Here is a 25,077-nt window from a genome sequence, read left to right as displayed (position 1 = left end):
TCTGTTATTCCTCTCAGTCATCTTTTCAATTTCATTAGAAATCGTCTTTGCAGCCTCTTCCTCCCGATTCGGTCCAGATTAGTCTTCCAGGATCAGAATGGAAGTTATGGTATCAGCTGTGTGTGCTTTTTCACCTCGAACCAATTAATTCGAGACTATTCGTTTTCCTTAAAACGAGTGTCATTCAGTTAATTATCCAAATTAATACCGGTGTAGCTTTAATTCGCGTGCCTTGAAAATGTAAAAGCTGGAGTGTAGAAAATAAGCAAATTAGCAAGCAAATTAAGTGCTTGAAGCGGGGCCGCCATAAGACATTTTGGCGTCCCGGCAAAATAAAATTTCGCCACCTCGATTTGCCTCATTTATCTGAATTTTCTCTAAAGGAATCTCTGTTATTCCTCTCAGTCATCTTTTCAATTTCATTAGAAATCGTCTTTGCAGCCTCTTCCTCCCGATTCGGTCCAGATTAGTCTTCCAGGATCAGAATGGAAGTTGTGGTATCAGCTGTGTGTGCTTTTTCGCCTCGAACCACTTAATTCGAGACTATTCGTTTTCCTTAAAACGAGTGTCATTCAGTTAATTATCCAAATTAATACCGGTGAAGCTTCAATTAGGGTGCCTTGAAGATGTAAAAGCTGAAGTGAAGAAAATATTTGTACAAGCAAATTGAGTGCTTGAAGCGGGGCCGCCGTTAAACATTTTGGCGCCCCAGGAAAATAAAATTTCGCCACCCTACTTTGCCTCATTTTTCTGAATTTTCTCTGAAGGAGTCTTTGTTATTCCTCAGTCATCTTTTCAATTTCATTAGAAATCGTCTTTGCAGCCTCCTCCTCCCGATTCGGTCCAGATTAGTCTTGCAGGATATGAATGGAAGTTATGGTATCAGCTGTGTGTGCTTTTTCACATCGAACCACTTAATTCCAGACTATTCGTTTTCCTTAAAACGAGTGTCATTCAGTTAATTATCCAAATTAATACCGGTGTAGCTTTAATTAGGGTGCCTTGAAGATGTAAAAGCTGGAGTGAAGAAATTATTTGTACAAGCAAATTGACTGCTTGAAGCGGGGCCGCCGTTAGATATTTTGGCGCCCCGGGAAAATAAAATTTCGCCGCCCTGCTTTGCCTCCTTTATCTGAATTTTTTCCAAAGTAGTCTCTGTTATTCCTCTCAGTCATCTTTTCAATTCCATTAGAAATCGTCTTTGTAGCCTCTCCCTCCCGATCCGGTCCAGATTAGTCTTCCAGGATCAGAATGGAAGGTGTGGTATCAGATGTGTGTGGTTTTTCACATCGAACCACTTGATTCAAGACTATTCGTTTCCCTCACAACGAGTGTCATTCAGTTAATTATCCAAATTAATACCAGTGTAGCTTTAATTAGGGTGCCTTGAAGATGTAAAAGCTGGAGTGATTAGAATATTTGTGCAAGCAAATTGACTGCTTGAAGCGGGGCCCCCGTTAGACATTTTGGCGCCCCGGCAAAATAAAATTTCGCTGCCCTGCTTTGCCTCGTTTATCTGAATTTTTTCTAAAGTAAAAAAAGAGTATGTCTTGTTTTATTAACTGATCTTCGAGAAATTGTCTGGTTTGCCGGTGTTGGCGTCAGCCCTGTTTGAAGTGAGCAGTCAAAATGAAAGGAAAATTAATGGATAAATCACTGTTATTGCATTATTCATCAGTTAGAGTATTTGAAAGCATAAAGTCAACTACTTTGTCAATATTTAAATTACTGGAGGTTTTGGTGTAGTCATCATCTCAGTGTAATTCTGACTGCTTCATCTTGAAAGTAGCTCCGGTTCACGAAAATAGAAGTCTCTTAGAGAAAGTTTTCTTTTAGGGATTCATTGTCTGCATTTGGTGATATTTCATAAAAACTGAAATTTTGTTGAATTATAATTAAATAGAATTGCGTATAATAATAATATCATAACTCACTTGATGAATTGCAGTCTTCATCTGCGTGAGTTATGACCTACATTACCGTTCGTTGAATAATATACTAGTTCCTATGGTTGTCTTTCCATTTAACTTCTAGTTGTAACCATGGCATTTGTTTATATTTCGAAGTTCGTTTTGCTGTCATCATATAAATGAATGTCATCACTGTTTTCTCTGAGAAGAAATAATGGAAATGAATAGTAATTTACCAAATAATATAATTGAAAATGCAGCCAAAGCGACAAATAATATACCCGGAACTAAAACCGGTATGTCAAAGGGATTTAGTATTGTAGAGGAAGAAAAAAATAGGAGCTTTGGTGCTGGTCTGAAAATATATACATATTCTTAAGACCCAGTTGAGTGAAGAATCTCAGATTTTTCCTCACGTTTCGAAATGGTCGGTGCACCGTCCAACCTGTTGGCAAAAATACTATAGGAAATGTGCCTTCGATGATTGCCAAATACCTAAAATTGGATAATGCCAAGGCATATACAGGACATTATTTGAGACGGACTTCAGCAACTCTTTTAACTGAGGCCGGTGCATCGTATGAAACCTTAAAAATGCACGGAAGATGGAAGAGTGCATCTGTGGCAGAAGGTTACATAGAGCAGAGCATTTTCTCCAAAAACAAAGTATCGACGATGATTGTGAATTCGGTTACAGACTCTAAATGAATTTTTCAGGTGGTTCTCTTATGAGAGAACTTACAAGTAGTTCTCGCTTCAGAGGTTTCGAAAAAATCTGAAGATCCACTTAAATCATTTTTCCGGGAAATTCGAAAACTGTACAGGGTGGGCAAATTTCGATGTTTTAGCACTACAACTTTTAAACCAGATGAGATAGACAAAATCTGATACCCCATTCTCGGTCTCTTTTTCTGAGGAACTAACAAGGATAGTATTCATTTTTGGCCACCTTCTTTTGTTTTCGAGTTATAAGCAAAAATTGGAAAAATGGCGATATCGAAAAACATTTATATCTCCGCTAATACTGATGATAGATCTCTGAAATTAAAACATTATATAGGCACTTTTTTACGTAGAATCCAGTGGCGTGCTCGTATTTTCAAAAGGGTTTTTAATTACGAAGCTATGACCTAAAGTTGTGTTTTTTCAAATGGGAACACTAGATTTTTGTGCCATTTTCTGAAAGCTTAATTTAAAAATTTAAAAGTTGTAGTGCTAAAACATTTAATCTTAATTTGACTTTGTTGTTGTAGTTTGTTGAGTTGTCACTTGTAGAAGTACCAAAATTCTGGGAAATAAATAACTTCATTTTCAGGTTTTCCTTCTAGCACAACGAGCGGGCATAATGATCCATAACGCCCGCTTAAAAAGCCTTAGGGCATTATAAGTGTATTTATAGCAAACGTTTTTGAGATAAAATAAACAGATAATGTACAAGTGAAAAATAAATGACATTTATTATTATTATTGTTCTGTTTTCATCATCATCAGCGAGATGATACTTATAGTAAGGGCAGCGCCCCTAAGGCATCCCAGCCTCACCCGCCACTGCGTATAAAACGAAGTAAAAAAGCAAAATCCCCCATCTTTCTTCCAGTAATCCAATCCCATTCAAGAATACCATTTATTAGAAAATCGAGCGGGTAAATTGGTTTCGGACCGCAACACGGGGCCATCATCAGGAATTCCTGAGCGTCATCGCGAGCTGGGAGTTCCGACGGAGGTAATATAAGGGTGCCTTGGAGCACGGCGAACTTTACGACGACTTTACCGTCGCGACTCCCCGGCAGAGAAATATCAACATAATCTATTCGAGTTTATTACCTTCTCTCTGTTCCGGTTTCCACAGATTTCTCGGAGGGAAGTTTGATTTATGGTCGAGCTCGCGAAGGAAATTTTCCGGCCGATATTTCCCGGGAAAATCGTACCGTTTTCGATATCGCCGCTCAGTTGGCTGTTTTATTCGGCGAGGTTACTAAAGTTCGGGGGATTTTAGTTTTCTTGCTTGAGTGTAAAAATAAATGGGACAGCACGGAAGTTAGTAGTTTTTGAGCTTTCGTTATTGCATGCGTCTAGAGGTATACAAAGTGAGTTTTAAGTATGGAACGCCTCAATGGACTAGTTTTCATTTTTTTGTTAAGGATTAATTCTAAAAATTTAAGTAAAATGAAAAAAAATTGTGGAAGAATCATTGAAATATCTCTAGAAATGAAAAAGTAATGGGACTTTGAAGTTGCGCTTGGAAGAATAATTTCATAGCAGCGTCTAGTGTGTGACGTCACGCCACTTATACGAGGCGGCTGGTATTCGCAGATTGCTTACGAATTCATTGTTGTACAATCACTTGTGCCGTTCGTGTCGTGTTTTGTTCGTTACACGTTGGCTGAAATAAAAAAAAATCCTACAAATATTGTATTGTGCCTATGTGTGCAAGCACGACAATTAAATTATTTATTTATTAGCCATTATTTATTAATTATTATAATTAATATCATTATTACTATTATCTGTGTAAAATCGCGTTGTCTCAGGAATGACACCTATTTAGATCGTTCCGAACCCTTACCGACAATATTTAAATCTTTAAATTCACACACAAAAAACAACATACTTCACCACTGACATTGCGAACTGCCCGTCAATATCAATCCACTTAGATAGAATTGATTCATACCGGATTTTATACGGGCATTAAACATTACTTTTTTCTCTTTTTACTTTTTTACTCACATAAATATGTTTTGCTATTGATAATGGATAGACTTCAGAAACCAGTACTCAACTACAAACTGTTTATGAAACGTTTTTTAAATAAATCATCGTAATAAGTTGAACCATGATGAAGCAAACTCAAAAGTAGATACTTACTTGAAAAGTTTAACTCCTTTTATTTCAGCACTGACATAAGATGGATTTGAAGAAAAAACTCCATCACTGCGAATATATCTATTTTAAGCAAATTGTCACTTTGTCCTTTCACGAAGCCTTCTTCCATTATGGTGACATAAAAACAAAACTCGAGTTAAAACTACACTGTACAACTACAAACGGCGCGAGAGCCTTGGCGCGGCTAAGTATTTAAACGTAATTTATGGTGATCACCGGCAAGTGGCGTGACGTCACAGACGAGTCGGAGACCAAAGACGTTCCGCGCTAAAATACGTAAATTTAAATAATCTATTTCTCAGTCATTTATTGATGGATTTTCAAAATTTTTTCACCGATTTATCAGTTTTGCTCTATATTTTAATTCTATCGTGTCAAATATAGTATTATCAACATCACCAAACTAGTCCATTATCTTGGAAACGGGTCGTACGATCTTTGTAGATTTTGGTGTGCAGGGCTCTTGTGATATGGCCGATATTATGGTGGTATTTCCATTGTCATATGATTAATGAACTTTCGTATTTAAAATGTATCGTCCTGTGTATTTTGTTTTTTTTTTTTAAAGAATATTATTCATTCAATATTTTCTGTACTCAAATGTCTTAATTTAGGAGTTATATTTACATTAACTTCGTTGAAGTTCAAATAAGTAATGCATTTAAATGGCAATGATGGAATAAACTCGCGTTTTTTTCAAACCTACAATAACAACTTCATATTGTTACTGACAAAATCATCGGAAATTTTTATTTTTACTCCTCCGAAATAATGATAATTATTAATTATCCACTATTATTATATTTAATGTCTATCAACATTATTTCAGCATGACAACAATAACTAGGCAAATTTTCCATTGATCAATCAATTATAACGATCGTTAATATAAATCTTCTTGGCGTTGGATCTCCAAATTTTTATGAATTTCAAAACGTTTGAAAGAAAATAACATATTTTATTCGGAGAAGTGATTTCACATGGTTAATAATTACCAGCATCACTCGGCGGTCAAACTCGCAACTACCCATAAACTCGCAATTAACCATAAAACTCGCAATTACCCATAAAACTTGCAATTACCCATAAAACTCGCAATTACCCATACAACTCTCAATTACCCATAAACTCGCAATTATCCATTACCCACCTCACTCAGCGGGTAAACGCAGGCTTGCCATGAAAAGCGACACTTTTCCTACTTATGAAATAATATACAATTAGTTTGAATGATATTGTTTCAACTTCAGCGAAGATGTAAATGTAAATGTAGCTTTCACTCCAAAATCATGGCATTTAGGTATAATAAACATTACATGGAAAATATTCAGTACTTTTTAAGAAACAGGAAAACTGGATAAAAAACACAGCGTGATCCTGAGAAAGTTCATTATTATTTCTGAAAAAGTGAAAATCTGACAACAATGTGAATCCCACCGTAACATCGGCCATATCACAAGATCATAGCACGCCGAAATCCATAAAGATTGTGCGATCCGTTTCTGAGATAATTGAGGCGTTCCATACTTAAAACTCACTCTGTATATTGGTATTACATTATTATTTTGAAGCTATCATCTTTTGGCGTTTCAGAGGTTAAAATTGCTAAAGATGGAACGATAAACGTTTCAATTACACACTGAATTTGTTCAAATTCCTTACAAAAATGGTTAAAATTTTTCAGTAAAATTTCACCGTAAAGCACTTTCTCAGTCGGCAATAGTGAAACTGTTGGAATAATTTCAGCTGTTGACACAAGTTACTGATGTTAAGAATTGAAACCGTGTGCGTCGCTCAAGTACAACTGAGAATATTGCTCTTGTAGCCCAAAGTGTTGACGAAACGTTGGTTTGTCGATTCTTCGTCGATCTTGAGAATAAGGCATTCCACAAACGACATTACATCGTATTTTGTATGGAGATTTAGGTCTTGAGGCTATCAAAGTTTAGTTAACACAAAAACTCAAGCAAGTTGACCCCAAGCAACGTCGTATCTTGGCCGATTGGGTCCTTGAAATGCATCAATATGAACGAATTTTCATCGAAAAAGGCTACATAAGCTGGATTGCCGCACTGTTTGATGCGGTTTTGGGCTAGAGCAACTATTACGGTAATTGGAATGCGCTAACTATTATTATTGATTTTTGAAGCCCGGAATTGGAAGATATTGATGTGGACGATGTTTATTTTCAACAATCAATGAAACAATCGCAATTTCCAAAAAAAGTTTCCTAGTCGTGTTATTTTTCGAGAAGGTGATCACAATTGGTGATCAATATCTTGTGATTAACACATTCATACCTTTTTAGGACCATGTTAAAAATAAGGTATATTCCAATGGTTCCCAATTGATGCAACACCTGAAAGATGGAAGTTATCTAGGAGATACAGCCGCAAACATACGAATTGGTCATGGAAATTTTCATGAAAAAGATATGGTGTTGCTACCGTAGCTTTGGCAGTAATTTGACTGATATCGTTTGCTATACTTAATGAGTAACCCTCCCCTTCACAATGAAATAAACATCCATGATTTCTCTCGAAATATACTCGTTTTCTTTATGAATATCAAAATGAAACCTCTTATTGGACAACCCCTTTGTAACAAAGTCTCAATCAATACCTGAGTGCGATATAATCACTTTAGACCGTTTTAGACTCTAAATAAGTGAAACATAGATATTTGAAGAAACGATAGGAGCAATGAATCGGGCGAGCAAAAAGGAAGAATATTCATTCAGAGCAGAAATAATTGATTCAATTCCCTTTCTGGAATCCTCCCGCCTTAAAATGAAATTATTGGGCAATTAAGGCGATGCCTGAAGGGGGAAGACGAGGAATATTCGAATTTTCCCTCCAATCAACATCGCGACATATTTTTATTGCGTTGTTCGCATCAATTCTCAATTAGGTCCGACGATCGATTCTTCAGATGTTGTCTTTCTCGGAATTTATCTGTCTAAGGTGAAGGAAGAGAATTTTCAATGATGAATGCTGCATTCACAGGTGTCCCAAATTCGAAGATGCATTTTTTCTTTCGATATTTGGAGGATATACATTCAAAATGAAAACTATGAAAATTTCAAGATGGATGAACTTTTTTCCCTTTTACAATTGTGGAGCTTTTTTATTGAAAGTAGTAATCTAAAATAAAACTAAATATCGATAACTTCAAGTGAAAACTTAATTCAATAATATAGTTATTCGGGTAACAAGTAGGATTTAGAATAATTTTAATAAATATTAATAATGCACGAATGAGAAAGTTTGATGAAATGAGTGACTTAATTATACAGGGTGTTTCTAAAAAACGAACCCCGTCTCTAGCATAGGTAGAAAATTCAAAATTAAATTTGCTGAATAAAAGATTTTCGTAACGCCATTCAAGATGAAGGGCATTACAGAAAAATATTCAACACATTTTATTTCAATTTTATCGAAACTACTGGCAACATTGTAATGAAATATCATACGAATATGTTTTGGAAGCTTGTACATCCTATGAATTTGTTTTTATATCTGACTCTCATAGAAGGCGCTTGTTACTCAGTTCATACCAAGTATTATTGAAAATAACTTTTTTAAGGTTAAGTTAGGTTCTCTCCCGAGGTCAGCACCTTGCCATGGTGGAAGGGCTTGTAGTAACTGTCGGCTACATTCCATATACCTCAACAATCCCCCATACAAAACATTCTTGCCAATACCTCGTCAACTCCAAAAAACATTCTCAAATCTCTACCCCTCCAAGTGACAGTGAATGTAACACGGGAAGAGAAGCAGAGCAGACAGATGGTTTCTCCCACCAAAGAGGAGGTAGAGGCGCAGAACCGACCAGACAGAGGTCATAAAGGTAGGTGGAAACTATTGACAGGTCTAGAAGAACGTGACACAAGAGGCCGAGATGGAAGCAAGAAGATGCCAACATTTTAGACCAGGGTCAACGGGAGTCTCCTTGTGGAAGATTAAGTTCTAAGGAAGGAGACCTGCTGACCAAGTAGGGAACTACCTCAGGCTTAAGTTCCGTAATCAGAGCTATTAGGGAAACCACGAAACGAGAGAGCTCATAGGTGGGTAGTTGTCTCACACTTTTTAGGCTATCTACTGGATGGCTCTTTCACCAGAAACGAATTGCTTTTGCCCTATCCCACACTTCTAGGGCAGAACAGAGTTCCACAAAGACGGGCATGCGACCGTAGAGTACCAAACGCTTATAGAGCTGGCCGCACTGAGGCTAAAAGCGTAAAAGGAAGGTACGAACCTTTTTCTACGAGTTCGGCGTAGGTGCCGACAGCTTCATACTTGTCGAGATTTGTTTGATATCCATAAGGTGGATTTCCTTCCATCAAAAAAAAAGTTAGTTTAAAATAGGTTATGGATTTTTTTATCAAGTACGTGAGAAATCAAGTATATTATATGAAACTACTTGATTTTTAGCTGTTTTATTGGGTAATGTATATAATCAAGACAAAAAGTTGAAATGAGAAGAAATTTTGCAAGAAACAATTTTGTTTATGAAACTTTTTGTAATAAAGAATGAAAAATAACAACTATGTCATAATACAAAGACAAATGAAATCACTTTTAAACATAAAAAAAAATTATCAATATTGAAAAACCCCAAGCAATGTTTGATTACTTCATTTTCCATCCAGAATCTAAGACGCATTGAGGATTTTCCGTCTAATATATTGGGGGTTTTTGTAATAGTGCAGCTCTGGAAAAATGTCTTTCAACAGTAACTGAAGATAATAACGTTGATAAAAAATCTTTAGAAAATCAGAAAATTTTCTATTTCATCAAGCCAATCCATTTCATAAAGCCAAGTGATTTCATTTGCTCACTTTTTAAAGACTTATTGAATAAACTTAGGAGATTGATATCAAACTCACTGTATTGATGCTTTGAAGGATATTTTGTCGCGTACGAGCTTGCATAAATATATGCCGTGCGACTCGTGCGTATAAAGCTCAAGTAATATCAAATCAAGTCAAAGGTCAAGTATGTAAATTGTCACGAGCTTGATTTTCAAATCAAGTAGATAGTTGAAATATCAAGCTACTTGTCTTAATGAATCCCTAAGCATGCAGTCAACTGTATTCCTAATGGGACCCACAGACGAGCAACTTAGTCACCAACCAAGTTGCCAACTTGTCCAAGTTGGCGACTAAATTACTTGTCTGTAGGCTAGTTGGTGGTTGGTATTCCAAGTTACCAACTCAGTTGCTCGTTTGAGGGCTGGTTAACTACCGAACAACTGTATTGGTGCTTTGAATATGATTATTTTGTCTAGGCGTTCACAAGCTTGCAAAAATATATGCCGTGCGATTTATGCTTATCAAGCTCAAGTAATATCAAGTTGCTTGAAATCAAGTCAGGCAATAAACAACTCAAATCAAATCAAGTCAAGGGTAAAGTATGTAATTTGTCACAATCATGATTTTCAAGTCAAGTAGAACGTTAAAATATCAAGCAACTTGACTTTATGAATCCCTAAGCGTGTAGTCAACTGTATTCCTAACGCGAACTACCGAATTACTGTATTAATGCTTTGAAGATGATTATTTTGTCGAGGCATGCACGAGCTTAAAAAAATATGTATGTCGTATGATCCGTGCGTATCAAGCTCAAGTAATATCGAGTAGCTTGATATCAAGTCCAGCAATAAATGAACAATTCAAATCAAATTAAGGGTCAAGTATGTAATTTGTCACGAGCTTGATTTTCAAGTCAAGTATATGGTTAAAATATCAACATACATCGGATGATGAAACCTTAATGGCCCATTTCACTTCTGCCTAAACTTTGATTGAATTTTAAACATTGATTACTTTCTGATTTCTCTTAAGAAACCAGAAGAAAGAAATCAGAAGATAACTTTCTGATTTCTCTTAAGAAATCAGAAAGTAATCAATGTAATGTTTAGGCAAATGGTGCAGATGGCCATAAGCGTGTGGTCCATCCCTAACGCGAACTACCAAACAACGCGTAATTTGGTCGCGCCAAGTATTCCTACGGTATTTCCACGTCCGAAACGTGAAAAAACCCCAACGCAATCCGCACCGCAAAACGCGAGACCGCGGTCTGACGATTGGAACGGTTAAATTGGAAACTGGTTGGAGCTTTGTTTTGCGCCGAATAATTGCTTTTGGGCTCTCCCATAGCCGCCCATGCATCCGCGCGAGCGGACGCGTCCGTTAATGACTCGTTCCGCCGTGTGTTTAATTACGGATCCGGAATGTTCAATCGTCGGAACAACTGAAATCCGAATGGAATCTTGGAACACGTGCAAAAGCAGAAAGGGGTTATTGGGTGGTTCGTTTGGCTGAAGGGAGTATGGGGGAATGTTTAATTCTCGACTGACCGGGAAAACAGACCTTGTTATTCTTGCTTATTTTGTTGAATTTTCTTTGGCAGTCGAATATGGATCCATATTTTCTTTCCCCTCGCCATAAAATCTGCACTCGCCATTTTCTGAGGCTTCCTGAGGCGGCAATTACCTTTAAGGAATCTATTGAGGAAGAGTAGCATGTTCTTGCTAAGATCCAGATACTTCTTAGAACTCACACTATTAAAGTTCCGAAGAAACTTTTTGGAATGATCCAACTCAAAAAGACTATGCCAGAGTGTTAGTTTTTCGGTTTTCTCCTTTTTCTCTTCTTTCCTCTTTCTTCTATGTTCATTTACTTATACCATAGATAGCTTGTGAGCCAATGAAAAGAGTGCACATTTTCTAGTGAGTAAAGTGACATAATGATTTTCTTTAATTCCCGACTGACCGGGAATCCAGACTATACAGCCTTGTTATTCCTGCCAATATCGTTGAGTTTTCTTTTTTACTCCAATATGGGTCAGGATTTTCTTTGTTCTCCCCATAGAATTTGAACTCGCCGTTTTCTGAGGCTTCCTGAGGCGGCAATTACATGAGGAAGTGTAGCATGTTCTTGGTTTAATAAAGATACTTCGTAGACATTGCAGTATCAAAGTTCCAAAGGAACTTTTTTGGAATGATCCAACCCAGAGAGATTCCACCAGAGTATTTCTTTTTCGGTTTTCTCCTTCTCTTCTTCTCTCCTCTTTCTTCTAGATTCATTCGCATATACAATAGATAGGTTCGGAGCCAATGAAAGAAATTTAATAATTATATTCAATCGTTGGAACAACTGAAATCCGAATGGAATCTTGGAACACGTGCAAAAGCAGAATGGGGGTTATTGGGTATATGAGGGAGTATGGGAGAATGTTTAATTCCCGACTGACCGGGAACACTGACTAAAAAGACCTTGTTATTCTTGCTTATTTCGTTGATTTTTTTGGCACTCCAATATGGATCCAGAGTTTCTTCCTCCTCCACATAGAATCCGCACTAGCCGTTTTTTGAGGCTTTTAGAGGCAGCAATCCAGTGAGAAAGTGTAGCATGTTTAAATACTTCTTAGATCTTGCAAAGTGCCGAAGAAAGTTTTTGGAATGATTCAGCTTTTTTTCTGGAACTCTCTCTTCTAGGTTCTCTTACTTATACCATGGGCCAGTGAAAGGAATTTGTGCAACTTTTTCTCAAGTGTTGTGCCTATTCATTCTCTTCAATTCACGACTGACTGAGAATCCAGAGTATTGAGCCTTATTATTCTTGCCTATTTCGTTGAGTTTTCTTCGGCACTCCAATATGGATCCGAAGATTCTTCGTTCTCCTCATAGAATCTGCATTCCTGGGGCGGCAATCCAGTGAGAAAGTGTAGCATGTTCTTACTAAGATCAAGATATTTCTTAGATCTCCCAGTATCAAAGTTCCGAAGAAACTTTTTGCAATGATCCAACCTAGAGAGATTCCGCATGAGTGTTTCGCTTTCGGTTTTCTCCTTCTTCTGAAACTCTTTCTTCTAGGTTCATTTACCTATACCATAGGTTCTGGTATAATGAAAGGAATTTGTGCTCCTTTTCTAGCAAGTGTAGTGGCCTACATTTTATTCAATTCCCGACTAGCCGGAAATCCATACTATTCTTGCCTATTTCGTTGAGTTTTCTTTGGCACTCCAATATGGATCCGAAGGTTCTTCCTTCTCGCCATAGAATAAGCATTCGCCGTTTTCTGAGGTTTCCTAGGGCGACAATGTCCTGTAAGGAATCCAGTAAGAAAGTGTAGAATGATCTTGCTAAGATCATGATGCATCTTAGATCTCGCAGTATCAAAGTTCCGAAGAAACTTTTTGGAATTATTCAACCCAGAGAAATTCCGTTAGAGTGTTTTTTTCGGTTTTCTACTTCTTCTCTTCTCCCCTCTTTCTTCTAGGCTCATTCACCTATACCATAGATAGGTTATGAGCCAATGAAAGAAGTTTGAGCACATTTTCTGGTAAGTGTAGTGGCCTATGCTTTTTCTTTAATTCATGACTGACCTGGAATCCAGACTATACAGCCTATAGAATCTGCACTTGTTGTTTTCTGAGGCTTCCTGAGGCTGCAATGTCCTGTAAGGAATCAAGTGAGGAAATGTAGCGTGCTCTTACTGAGATCCAGATACTTCTTAGATCTCGCAGTATCAAAATTCCGGAGAATTTTTTTGGAATGATTCAACCTAGAGATATTCCGCCAAAGTGTTTCTCTTTCGGTTTTCTCCTTCTTCTGAAACTATTTCTTTCAGGTTAATTTACCTATACCATAGATTCTGAATCAATAAAAATAGTTTGTGCACCTTTCCTGGTACTGGTTCCTGGTAGCGATGGTGAGGCATTCCGTCAACAAGTGATCCAGAGTTTCTTCCTCCTCCCGACAATCTGCACTAGTCGTTTTCTGCTAGACTCATTCTCATGAGACATTTTCTGAGGCCTTTACAATACCATCGTAGAATCGTTGATACGTGATTGCAGCCCGATTGATAGAATGTATCGCTTCATCACATTGCTGATAGTTTCTTACTGAAATAAAAATAGTAATAGGGACGGTAACCTGAAAGGACTCCCTTCTTCTCTATCACGTAAGCGTCACTACCTTTCTCGCTCACATTGAATGAATTGACTCTATCCGTTTCACTCCAACTGAAACTGAGAATGCGGTAACACCATAAAATAGCTGGTTAGAGGCAACAAAATAACTATGGGTACCAGGTCATAGTGGTATGAAAGCCAATGAACTTGTATAAACGGCAGAATAAGGGTAACACCTGATGGACCCCAACCCTTCTGCAAGATTTGAAAAAAAACTGCAGGCTGCAGGTATATAACAATTATATCATATCACATATCAGTTTAGCAAAGGTAACTCAAGAATAAAATTTTCCATTGTACGAACGAAAATGTTCGTGGAATTTTCTGGTCCAAAACAAAGAAGCAATTGCCAGGAACTGAGTTTGAGTTATTGTGATGCTGCTCATTGCAATTGTCAGTATGAGTAACTTTTGGTCACATAGTCTTATAGGCAAATTTACAGACTCTGCAAATCAAACATGGAAACAGCTAAACATCCAAATGTTCCAAACTGCCATGCTTCTGGGCAAACTAATTCTTAGACTTGAAGAAATGTAAGAAGATCAAGCCAATATGATGTAGATATGTTATGAATCTTGATAATTAATCTAATATAATCTGTGTTCACTGAAAAAATACTAGTGTCTACGTTTCCCCTTCCAAAAGTTATCACATTCTCACAGACCATCACCGTAGAACATTAATTGCGTAAAAATGAAATAAAAAATTAATCCACAGCCGTCAAAACACCACTTGAGTTGTTGATATTATTCGATGCTATTAAGCAGATGTCCGACAAGATAAATAAACATGCCGAAGTGATTATCGAGGTTTGTCTATCCCAAAAATCGATTATATTGTCCTAGTCCAGGCTACAACATCAAACATGTATTTGCATGTGAAGCCAGTTGCAGATTTCATTCAGTGTGTACTCACAATTTTACAGAATTTCACTGAAAATGATTGTGTGATAAGTGTCATTGGAGGTGGAATCTATGATTTACCTGTATGGCGGGCTAATCCTGAAATTTGGCCATATTTCGATCGTGGTTCAAGAAAACCGAGCTTTTACTTGATAGAAGACGATCAGAATTTGAATGATAGCATTAATTTTCTAACATTCACATGGACTTTCAATCCTTCAGCAAAGTTTATAATAATATCTTCGAACGTTACACCGAATATGACGAACTTCTTCGCAAAGGAATTCATATTCAACATAATCTTTTTGGACACATCGCTTGGCCAAATTTTCACATATTTCCCTTACAAAAACCTCACCGAAAATACTGAAGACGAATTAGTTTCAGTTGGATTTTGTAAAAACGACGTAGTAGAAATGATCGAAGACCCTTTTCCTTTGAAACTACCAAGAAGATGGTCAAACTCAACCTTGAACTTGATGTACGTACCCACCGAAGTCTACGCTATCTGTCACTCTTGCTTAGATCCAGGAATTGAAATAGAAATATTCCAGATAGTCGCAAAATTCTTCGAGATCAACCCTGATTTTCTGCCACTCAGCAAAGAAACCGACGGAGAGCTTTTTGCTACGAAACAACAAAACGTCTTGTTTGGCGCTCAAGATCCGCAAGACAATTTCGAATGTACCTACCCCTACTTCAGAGATGTCGTTGCCTGGTTTGTACCATCTTCGAGGCCAATACCAAGATGGAAGTTTTTCTTCAACGTTTTCAACAGCCAAGTTTGGATATTTGGGTTTGGTACTATACTGGCTATAACTGGTGTTTGGGTTCTTGGAGAAACTATCTTGGAAGACTGTAGCGTAAGAGGTCTACTAGTAGCCCCAAATTTACTTTTCCGTTGGTTCTTGGAGCAGATCTACTCTTTCAAAGTTAGGTTTGTGTGCCACAGACTCCTCAAGATAAACATACTCGTCTTCTCTCTTCTCATGAACTTCTTCTTCAAAAGCCAGTTCACCTTCCTCCTAAACGGTTTGAATTACTACAAAGGTGTGAATAGTTTCGAAGACATCTTCTCGAATGGGTTGAAGATTGCTTGCACCGAATTCAATGCGAAAGGGTTTTTGGTAAGAACACGTCCAAACGTAGCTGAATACTTGAAGAACCACCTGGTAGTTTGTAGAGGCGTGGACTGTTTGAACCGGACAGCTTTCGAAGGAGACCAAGCTTCCTTACAACTAGCTAGAGTTGCTAAGAGAAAGAACTTCGTGAACGAAGATACAGGTCATCAATTAGTTCAGCAACTAAAGTATCCTGCTTATGAAGTGGGGGTAGCAGCCATCTTCAACAAGGGCCATCCGATGTTTCCAGTCTTCAACACCAACCTCCAACGACTGCTTGAAGCAGGAATAACTGAACAGGTGGCGTCTAAGTATAGCAACTTCCACAAGACCCGAGAGAGGTCGCTGAACGCTACGCAACGTCTGCACTTCGGTCACATACTGGCACCCTTGTGTATATGGATAGTTGGCGTTGTGTTGAGCACAATGACGTTCGTTTGGGAGAATGTTTCGTCGTCTGGTGAAACTTTGGGAAGGCTTGATAACCGCGGTGATGATGTATTGTTCGAAGGTATGAATATGGGAATTGTACGGCAATAAATTTCGAAGCGACCGTGTGTTTGTTGTTTCGCAATGCGTATCGTGGGTCTCCTGTAACGTTATTTTCATATTTCCGTGGCAAAATACGATTTTAAGTTTCATCATGTATGGAATTCGTGACGGAGAATAATATATATATAATAACGTATCAAGGGCGTAGAAATGAGGGGGTACTGGGAGAATATGGAAAATAATGTGTAGTTGAAGGCAGGTACATATCAAGACATATCATTGTGAAGCTATTACATTTTTCGATGTTTCCCAATGTTCTACATATAATGGTTTATAATAAATCAAGGTAGGCGATTAAAGTTGGTTTTTTTCTTCCTTTCACAACTAACTAGTCAGTTTCAAATCGATTGAACAGGAATTTTTTTGAAGGCAAATCACAATTTAAGGCAACTCTCCCAATTCCCGCTATAATAAAATTTTTCATTGCTCGATAGCAGAATCGCAAGAGTTGCACTAGCCTCATTTTCAAAAACCGCACCAAACAGTGACTCTTTGAGAATGGAGTGGCTTTCCAATAAATCATTCTTAGATTTTCCTAACCCCAAAATCGACAGTTCTGCTCATTAACGTAGCCTCCAAGCAGTGCCGTATCCATTTCAACCAAATTTCACATCATTCGGTATCCATCTTAATCTAACAATTCTTCTATATTCATCTCACTTCCTCTTTAAGAACTATACGGTCTGCGGCATGCCTAACGCGCTTCCTTTTCTAGCGCTTTATCTACATCGACGCGTCGAGAAATCGAGAATATTCCAACGCCTTTGATGGCTACTTTTAAAAATAGAATAAGAGAATGCCGATACTGCAGAGCAAACTGCAATTATTCTGCACTTTTTTCGATAAGATTTTTCATTTTGTTAATCGACTTAACTACTACCAGAAGGCGAAATAGATCTAGCGAGACCGAGTGAGTCATTTAAATTCCCAAGGCAAATGGATATATTCAAAGTATTTGTGATTTTGTAAATTTTTTAATAGATCATACATAATTAAAGAAGTAAAGAAATCTCTTCCAGGTTTGAGTAAATGTCTTGTGACTATGGATGGGGTCGGAAAATCAAATCGGAGGTTTTAAAATACATGGTATGAAAAGTACGACTGGCATTTGAATGAATTAGTAGTAAATGAGTATTTTGTTGGCCGTGCATTTGCAATGATATTAACAATAGATCAGTTTTTTATGGTAGATCTGAAACCATACAGAATTAATCAATCTATAACACCACAAGCGATGTTAACTCATTGCTTTACACACTTATTCAATTTTCTTTCAAGTAATGCGTGCAGTTCAATTCAACAGGTTAATTTTTTTCAACTTTTTCAGGATTTTCATCATATTATCATCAATTAATAATTATTAATAAAAATTTTATAATGATTATTATGCAATTGACAAAGTTAAGTTCACTAGATTGACTAGTTTGTCCATATATGTATACAATTACAATAATAATAATTTTTCTGCTGATGTGCCTCTCCATCTTATACTGTCACTAGACGCCACTGGTGTGTTGCATAATCTCAAAACTAATCAAAACCTTATTATGAGTAAGCTAATTTCTTTGGAAAACTTCCCCAAGAAAAGGAAAAGTGATGCAGGCTATTCTTAAAGTTTTTCGCGTTTGAATACAACAGCTGACACTTCTACAAGTAAAAATCAATCTCAAGAAGCGTCTGTAAATTCAAAGGATATTAGAAGTGAATGACCAATCCTTTTTTAGTTTATAACCCTTCATCCCTCCAAGCTCATATCTTGGTAAGCCACTGACTCCGAGGTGAGAATGTGTCTCATCAATTAAGATGATTTTTCGATGAAAATTTTCACCATTTTCTTATTGAATTTCAACAATGCCACTGCTTCGTTGAAACATGTATCGTTTTTAGTAATAGCGTAGTTTTTTCTCGTCAAATTTCAAAGAAGCTTTAAAAGTGACAGCTGCCCAGATAGCGGGCTATTCAAAAAGAAATCTCTTAATGAAAAACACTCTAGTTGTAGCGACGTAAAAATCAGTTCGATTGGAGTGGAAATAATAAGCCTTTCTGAAAAAAATCTAGTGTTTTTCCTCAGTAATATGAAAACCGTTGTAGCGTGCATCTTTCTCGTCCTTGGAAAATTAATCATTTCTTTCAACCTTTCGGAAAGGAATCTCGGAAAGGATTCGCTCATTGTTCAGTCTCCCTCGATTTTGTCGTAGATGCGATAAGACTTTTTCACGCGCAGAAAGAACCCGAGTTTGATTTTGTCGACGGGCGAATTTCCTTATTGAAACGTCAGCCGGATTTCCGGTTAGTCTATCAGGGGTTCCGTACCTATAGAAGAAGCAGGTCTGTGTCTTGATTAATGGAATAAGGACGGTCGTGGGTCTTGCGATGATAGGGGCTCTGATACTCCTAGTCTTCACCCTACTCGACTGCATTGTTTATTTTTCTCACCTGTGCTGTGGAGAGGAACGAGTGGAAAGGATAATGAATAATAGAAAGAGATTTTTCTTCTTTTCGTAATAATATTATGTAGGTGTAGTAAAGAGAAATCCAATATTTTTCGAATAGATGAATTAAGTTATCTGTATCTAGCGTTGTATAAGTCCGATCGGGTTCCACGAGATGGTGTTAGGAAGATGAGATTTTATACTAGAAAAACTTTTCTGACAGTTTTGTGATTAGTTGACTCGGTTTAGTTTTAGCCCCCGTCAACGCTTAACTAGGAACATAACAACAAAAGCCCTACAGAATATTTCAATAGAGATTGCACATGTTAATTGTGATGGTGTTAACATTGTTATCCAATGAGACACCAAGATGTTGTAGCTGTGTTTGGTGAAATTGCCAGGGAATTCTCCTCTATTAACTGCTCCCCTATGGTCATTTGTCAACTCGGAACTGCACTGTTAATAATTGGGCCGTCTGAAGGAAGCATTTGGCCAGAACGGGCCAGCTCTGACCAATAGGAGAGGAATTGTATTCCATCAAGGCAACGCCAGACCACACACATCGATAGTGACTCGCTAGAAGCTCCGGGAACTTGGTTGGGAGGTTCTTATGCATCCACTTCATAGTCCGGACCTGGCACCAAGTGATTACTATCTATTGCTATCCATGGCAAACAATTGTGCTGGTGAGAAATTCAATTCAACAGAAGCTTGTGAAAATCGACTGTCTCAATTTTTTGCCGAAAGGGACGAGGACTTCTATTAGACAGGCATAATGGTATAACCTTCAAAGTGGAAACAAGATATCGAACAGAATGGGGCATATTTTTCCTAAATCGGATCATTTTTAATATAGTAATTAAAAAAAAATATTAATGCGAAAAGAATGGATTTCTTTTTACTATACCTCACAATTGATCACTATAAAATAGAGTGAACAGCTCAACGGGAAAAGGGTACAATATAAAAACATAAATATTCAGAATTTAATCAAACACATTCATAGTACCCGCTAACATGACTATTCTTTCAAATGCTGTGAAAGGACAAGTTCTCATGATGAATATCTGGAGCTGCTAGCGGTAGATCTCAACTCCCACAAGTAAACAGCTATACTCATCAAAGTTCCAATGGTCCACACGGTCAATGGAGCCACAACATTTTTGAATCTGAGTCTCCTAGCCGCTTTCAAGTTCACTTTTTTACCAAAACGAAAGTTATCGTACTTCGAAGCGATCTTGTCCACTATACCAGCTTCCACAAGATACTGCAGCTGCCTGTCGAACCAAGGTAACATCGGATGACCCCTGTTAAAAAACGCCACCAACTGAGTTAGATAAGTCGGAGATTTGAGTTGCTCCAGAAGAGGATGTCCACCTCGAGAAATGTACCGTTTACCAGAGAAACGTGCCACACCCATCAAAGACAAAGATGCCATGTCTTTGTCGAACGCTGTTCTTTTCAAGCAATCGTTGGACCTGCACAACACCAAATTCTTCTCTAGATACTCTGCCATCTCATCTGTATCGTTGAAAAATTTTGTTACAAAATCGGTACAACCGATCTTCAAGCGTTGGGAGAAAATATCACCAAAAGTATTTACCCCATCTTCATAATTGACTCCGTTCAGAAGATACGTAAACCTGCTTCTGAACAAAAAGTTCATCATTGTAGTGGCGAAGATGATGTAAACCTTAATTAATTGGTGGTAGGAAGTACGAACCTGGGCAGTGTGCGTCTGTTCCAAAAACCAACAAAACATGATTTTAGGAACTAGGAAGACAGTTCTTAAGGTTACTTCTTGGAGTAGTACAAGATTGCCAAAAATCCAAGCTAAAGTCATGGACACCAGTATAGCAGCCCAAGCTAACCAAACATGTAAAGAGAAGATGGTTAATATGTATATCCATCTAGGCAGATTTTTTGGTGAGGGTACAAACCAGGCCAATCTGTCATTGAAATAGGGATAGGTATACTCCAACTCTTTCCTGAACAATTGACCTCCAAAATAAACATTCATATCATTCTTCAAAAACAGGATAATATCTTTATTGAAGTTGTCGATTTTGTAGAAATCGATGTTAAGTTTGAAATGATCTCCTAAGGTGGCAAATATGTCTATTTCCAAACCTCTTTCGTCACAATCGTGACACATGGCATAAACTACTATTTCTGAATATAAAACGTGAAGTGTTGAATTGGCCCAATTTTTAGGAACTTTGTTTGGAAATGGTTCACATGACAGCTGAGGTATTCCGTTACTTGTACAATTGCCAATAGTTACGTACTTAATGTCATTCTCAAAAGGATTATACGTTGTTATTTTCCCTGTAGAGATCTCAACGAATACCGCATTAACTATAAATTCTGTAGATAAATATTCCAGGAAATCGTACGAAAATTTCGTTATGATGAAAAAGAAATATCCCCTAGCGTTGAAATTTTCTAGGTTTATAAGGAATTTCAACTGTTTCTTCAGCTCAGCTTGAGAACTACCTTCCACCAGATAGCAGTCTGGTCTACCGTGAAACCTCATTAAATCATGCAAAACAGCTTTAGATACGTAATCGTATCTGCTAGAAAGAAGACTTGGAAAACGTTCTCTACTAGCCAACACCAAGAAACCACCACAAGTACAATTTTCTGCTATCATAGCCACACACTGGACTATACTGAGTATACTTTCGATTTTGGGTATGGAGAAATTCATTTCAATCCGATACAACTGGTCAACTGGAACCAACCACTCTGAAACCGACACTAAATGATACAAAGTGGTGTATTCAGAATCAGAATCGACTTGTCATTCTGGTCTGCCACCATGTTTACTGAGTTGATTTGTTTGAATTGTAATCAGTGTTGTTTGCCTATGATAATTGACAAGTTAGCGTTGGACTCCTGGTTTAGACGCATTAGATGCTGGTGGACTGTTATTCTGAAGTTATTGGACGTAGTGCGATGAATTAATTAATATATTTTATCGAATAAGCAATGAATGATGTGTCTGTTAATCAGTGAAGAAGAAATATTGCTTCAGCTGGTAGAAATCACGAAAATGTTGTTATTGGCTAGAACTGTTGAATATTTAGTTTCAACAAGTGAAGTTAGCTCACCTATCAATTCTCACAGTTCTTCCTTGCAAACTAATCAAGTTTTACAACATTTCTCGTGCTCAAGAAAATTTAGGGTAGAGTGGTTTATTTGGCTTTATTTTTAGAGATGTTAATTTCTTTTTTAATTTCTATAACTGTCAAAAGCAGCTTCATAAATATAAGGAAACTTTCTTTTTGGTCCGCTACATATTCTTGAAAATAATGGAGCTCAATATTGAACCTTGAGGGACCCCAAATCTCAATGTTTCCTCTTTGACTGTGATATTTCCTTTTACAGTCGAACCTATTGTTGTCTATTAGAAATTAATGACGAATTCATGGTTCAATGGTGGATCTCTAAACCGTCAAAAAGATGTTTGGATCTGATACTGATGGCTCACAGTGTCAAACTGTATATCATTAAACTTATTAGGAGATATATCACTTCAATACTTAAGAAGTATTTCGATGAAAAAAAAATTGTACTCACTGCTGGAGATGATTGCCACTGATTTCCACTGCATACCTCCTACCAAAGCTACAAATGCCTTAGATATAGCCAATATTGATGGACTGAAAGTTCTGTAATTGGTCATGTCTCCAAAATCCCTGGACATCTACGGAATAAACGAAATAAGATAAATTCCACCAAATTTTGACTTTGGAAAGTTTAAATAAGATATAAATTTTGTCTAAAGTAGAGTGAAGATTCTAAAACTCACCTGAGGACAGTTCCAGGTGACAATACTGGTGTTATAGAGCGTAGACGCGAATTGGACCAAGGCACAATCCTCTGGCTCGAAAAATCCCACCACAAGCTTCTCCGTGGATATCACGTGGACTAGATCTTGGGATCCTAACTGCCACGTGTCTGAAAATTAAGGAAAATTGGACTGATCTGTAAAAACATTCAGTTTTTCAAATTGTTCAAGTTAATGTATGTACTCTGTCACACGATTTAACCCAAACAACATCCAAAAAACCAAAAATGCGTCTAACTTATGCTAACCACTGCATAATTACTACTGAAAACAATATTGTTCTCCAATTTCATGGAATCCTCTATGATCTTCCACTCGGTCCTAAATCCCGAATGGTTTTTTCAAACGAAGGACTTCATTCTATTCCACCATATACAGGGTGATTCCGAAGGAGACCGTCAGATTTTATGATAAGTTTACACTAGTCAAGGAAGTTTCGAAACAATATTTGATTTATGGTTGGAGGAGCCTTTATTGAGAGTCTACAGGGTGATTCGTCTGATTAGACCGTTTTTCCTTTATTCATAACTTTGGTATGGCTTGATCAATATTGATGAAATTTTCAGTGTCGAACAAGATGATTGTCTACTCTCAATAACTCTAACACTTTCCCAAAAAGGCAGTGTGGGAATTATGAAAAACTCAAATTAAATTTGGAGGAAGAAAAAACACCCTGTACATTCCGTTTTCAAAAATTCGCTAACTGCTTCAGATCTACCATAAGTTAACATTACTGGAGCGTTTTTATTTTTTTTTGACAAACGTTGAGTTTTCCTAGAAAAACTTTTTAAAGATGAACAATATCGTTATTTCGCTCCAAGGCAGTGAGAATATTCTGAACTAGATAGTGAAGCTGTATCGTCCAATGATACAAGGCTCGTCCGAATATATGAAAGATAGTTTTCATCAAATTGAGAATTTTCCATGACAGTTGAATTTCCATTTCAAATCAAGTTCGGTAAGATCCATGGTTACCATCACAGTGAACTACAAAAAAAGAATATTAAATAAATAATTTGTCACAAGTGGTGTATTTCAACATACCACAATTTTTTACTCATGCGGAATATGCAGATATGATTTTTGTTTATGCTTTTTATAACGGAAATGGAAATGAAGCCAAAATGAAATACCAAAGACGATTTCCCAACCGACGTCAACCAAATAAAGGTACTTTTGGACAAGTATTCCATTATTCTAAAGAACATGGGTAATATCCTAGTAAGGCAGAGCACATTGATAAGCTTACTCAAAATGAAATTTCCAATCAAATTGTTGAACAGGTGTAGGAGGAAACGTCTATTCAAAAAAGAAGAAATCATTTCGAACATTCCATGTAAATTTTGTGTTAATCATTAGTTTTGCCTTTCATAATATGTTTCGAATGTTTATTCTGTATTAGTTGTTGTAGATTTTTTGATTCACGTAGGTACGTATAAAGATATTTTCTGGATTAAATGATTTCATACATCAGAATATGAGTGATTAAAAATGAATTTTGAATTTGGAAAAACTACTTTAGAACTCAGGAAGAGCTTTGTATCATTGGACGATACAGTTTTACTATCTAGTTCAGAATATAATCACTGCCTTGGAGCGAAATAACGATATTGTTCATCTTCAAAAAAATTTTATAAGAAAACTGGACGTGTGCAAAAAAAAAATAAAAACGCTCCAGTAATGTAAACTCATGGTAGAATCTGAAGCAGGTAGCGAATTTTTGAAAACCGAATGTACCTGGTAATCTGAACTTATCATACTTCCCACTCTGTATTTCCGAAAAAGTGTTGGAATTATTGAAAGTAGACAATCACATTTTTCTACACTGAAAATTTCATCAATATTGATCAAGTCATACCAAAGTTATTAATAAAAGAAACATCGGTCGATTCAGACAAATCACCTTGTAGACTCTCAATAAAATCCCCCAACCATTAACCAAACATGGTTTCGAAACTGCCTTGACTAGTGTAAACTTCTCCTAAAATCTGACGGTCTCCTCCTGAATCACCCTATATGGCGATCTTTTTCATCTTTCAGTATATTTGGCACTAAAATAACTATCAGCTTATCTATCGATGAGATAAAAACCCCGAATTATGAACGTCGAATGACCATAAATGTAGGATCCAGTTACTTATTGTTTCCCTGTAAATAATTGCGATGGTCAACCGGATGCCTGGAGACCTATTAGTTTCTTTTAGTGTCGAGGGCATGACAGTTTCAATTGATTTACAGGGAACGAATTGTTATTGTACATAATGTAAAAAGGATGTGTTATTCTTCGAGGTGTCGAAGATATGTCAAGAGTTGTAAATCTTGAAGATATTTATTGGGGGGTTGATAAGGTTCGAAGACAACACGGTCGTGCCAGATGGTTACATCTTTTTCTCAGGTTCTAGTCCTTCTAGAATATTCGATTTCCAGGAATCCGCGAAGATCT

General features: G+C 37.1%; 1 protein-coding gene across 2 annotated transcripts in view; it reads right to left on the bottom strand.

Moving 5' to 3' along the window:
- The window catches only part of LOC123677788 (retinal guanylyl cyclase 2), a 163,773-nt gene extending 141,036 nt beyond the window's left edge, over positions 1-22,737 (bottom strand). For both annotated transcript variants that reach the window (XM_045614492.1, XM_045614493.1), the window contains exons 1-2: positions 22,596-22,737; positions 22,364-22,490 (exon numbers count right to left, since the gene is read on the bottom strand). In XM_045614492.1, coding sequence (XP_045470448.1) covers positions 22,364-22,490 — 127 coding nt within the window. In that variant the 5' untranslated portion in view covers positions 22,596-22,737. The remainder of the gene's footprint in view (positions 1-22,363; positions 22,491-22,595) is intronic.
- Between the last annotated feature and the right edge of the window lie 2,340 nt (positions 22,738-25,077).

Source organism: Harmonia axyridis, chromosome 4 (genome assembly GCF_914767665.1).
Source record: "Harmonia axyridis chromosome 4, icHarAxyr1.1, whole genome shotgun sequence".
Lineage (NCBI taxonomy): Eukaryota > Metazoa > Arthropoda > Insecta > Coleoptera > Coccinellidae > Harmonia > Harmonia axyridis.
Note: the sequence above shows the minus strand (reverse complement) of the source record. Positions and strands in the feature narration are given on the sequence as shown.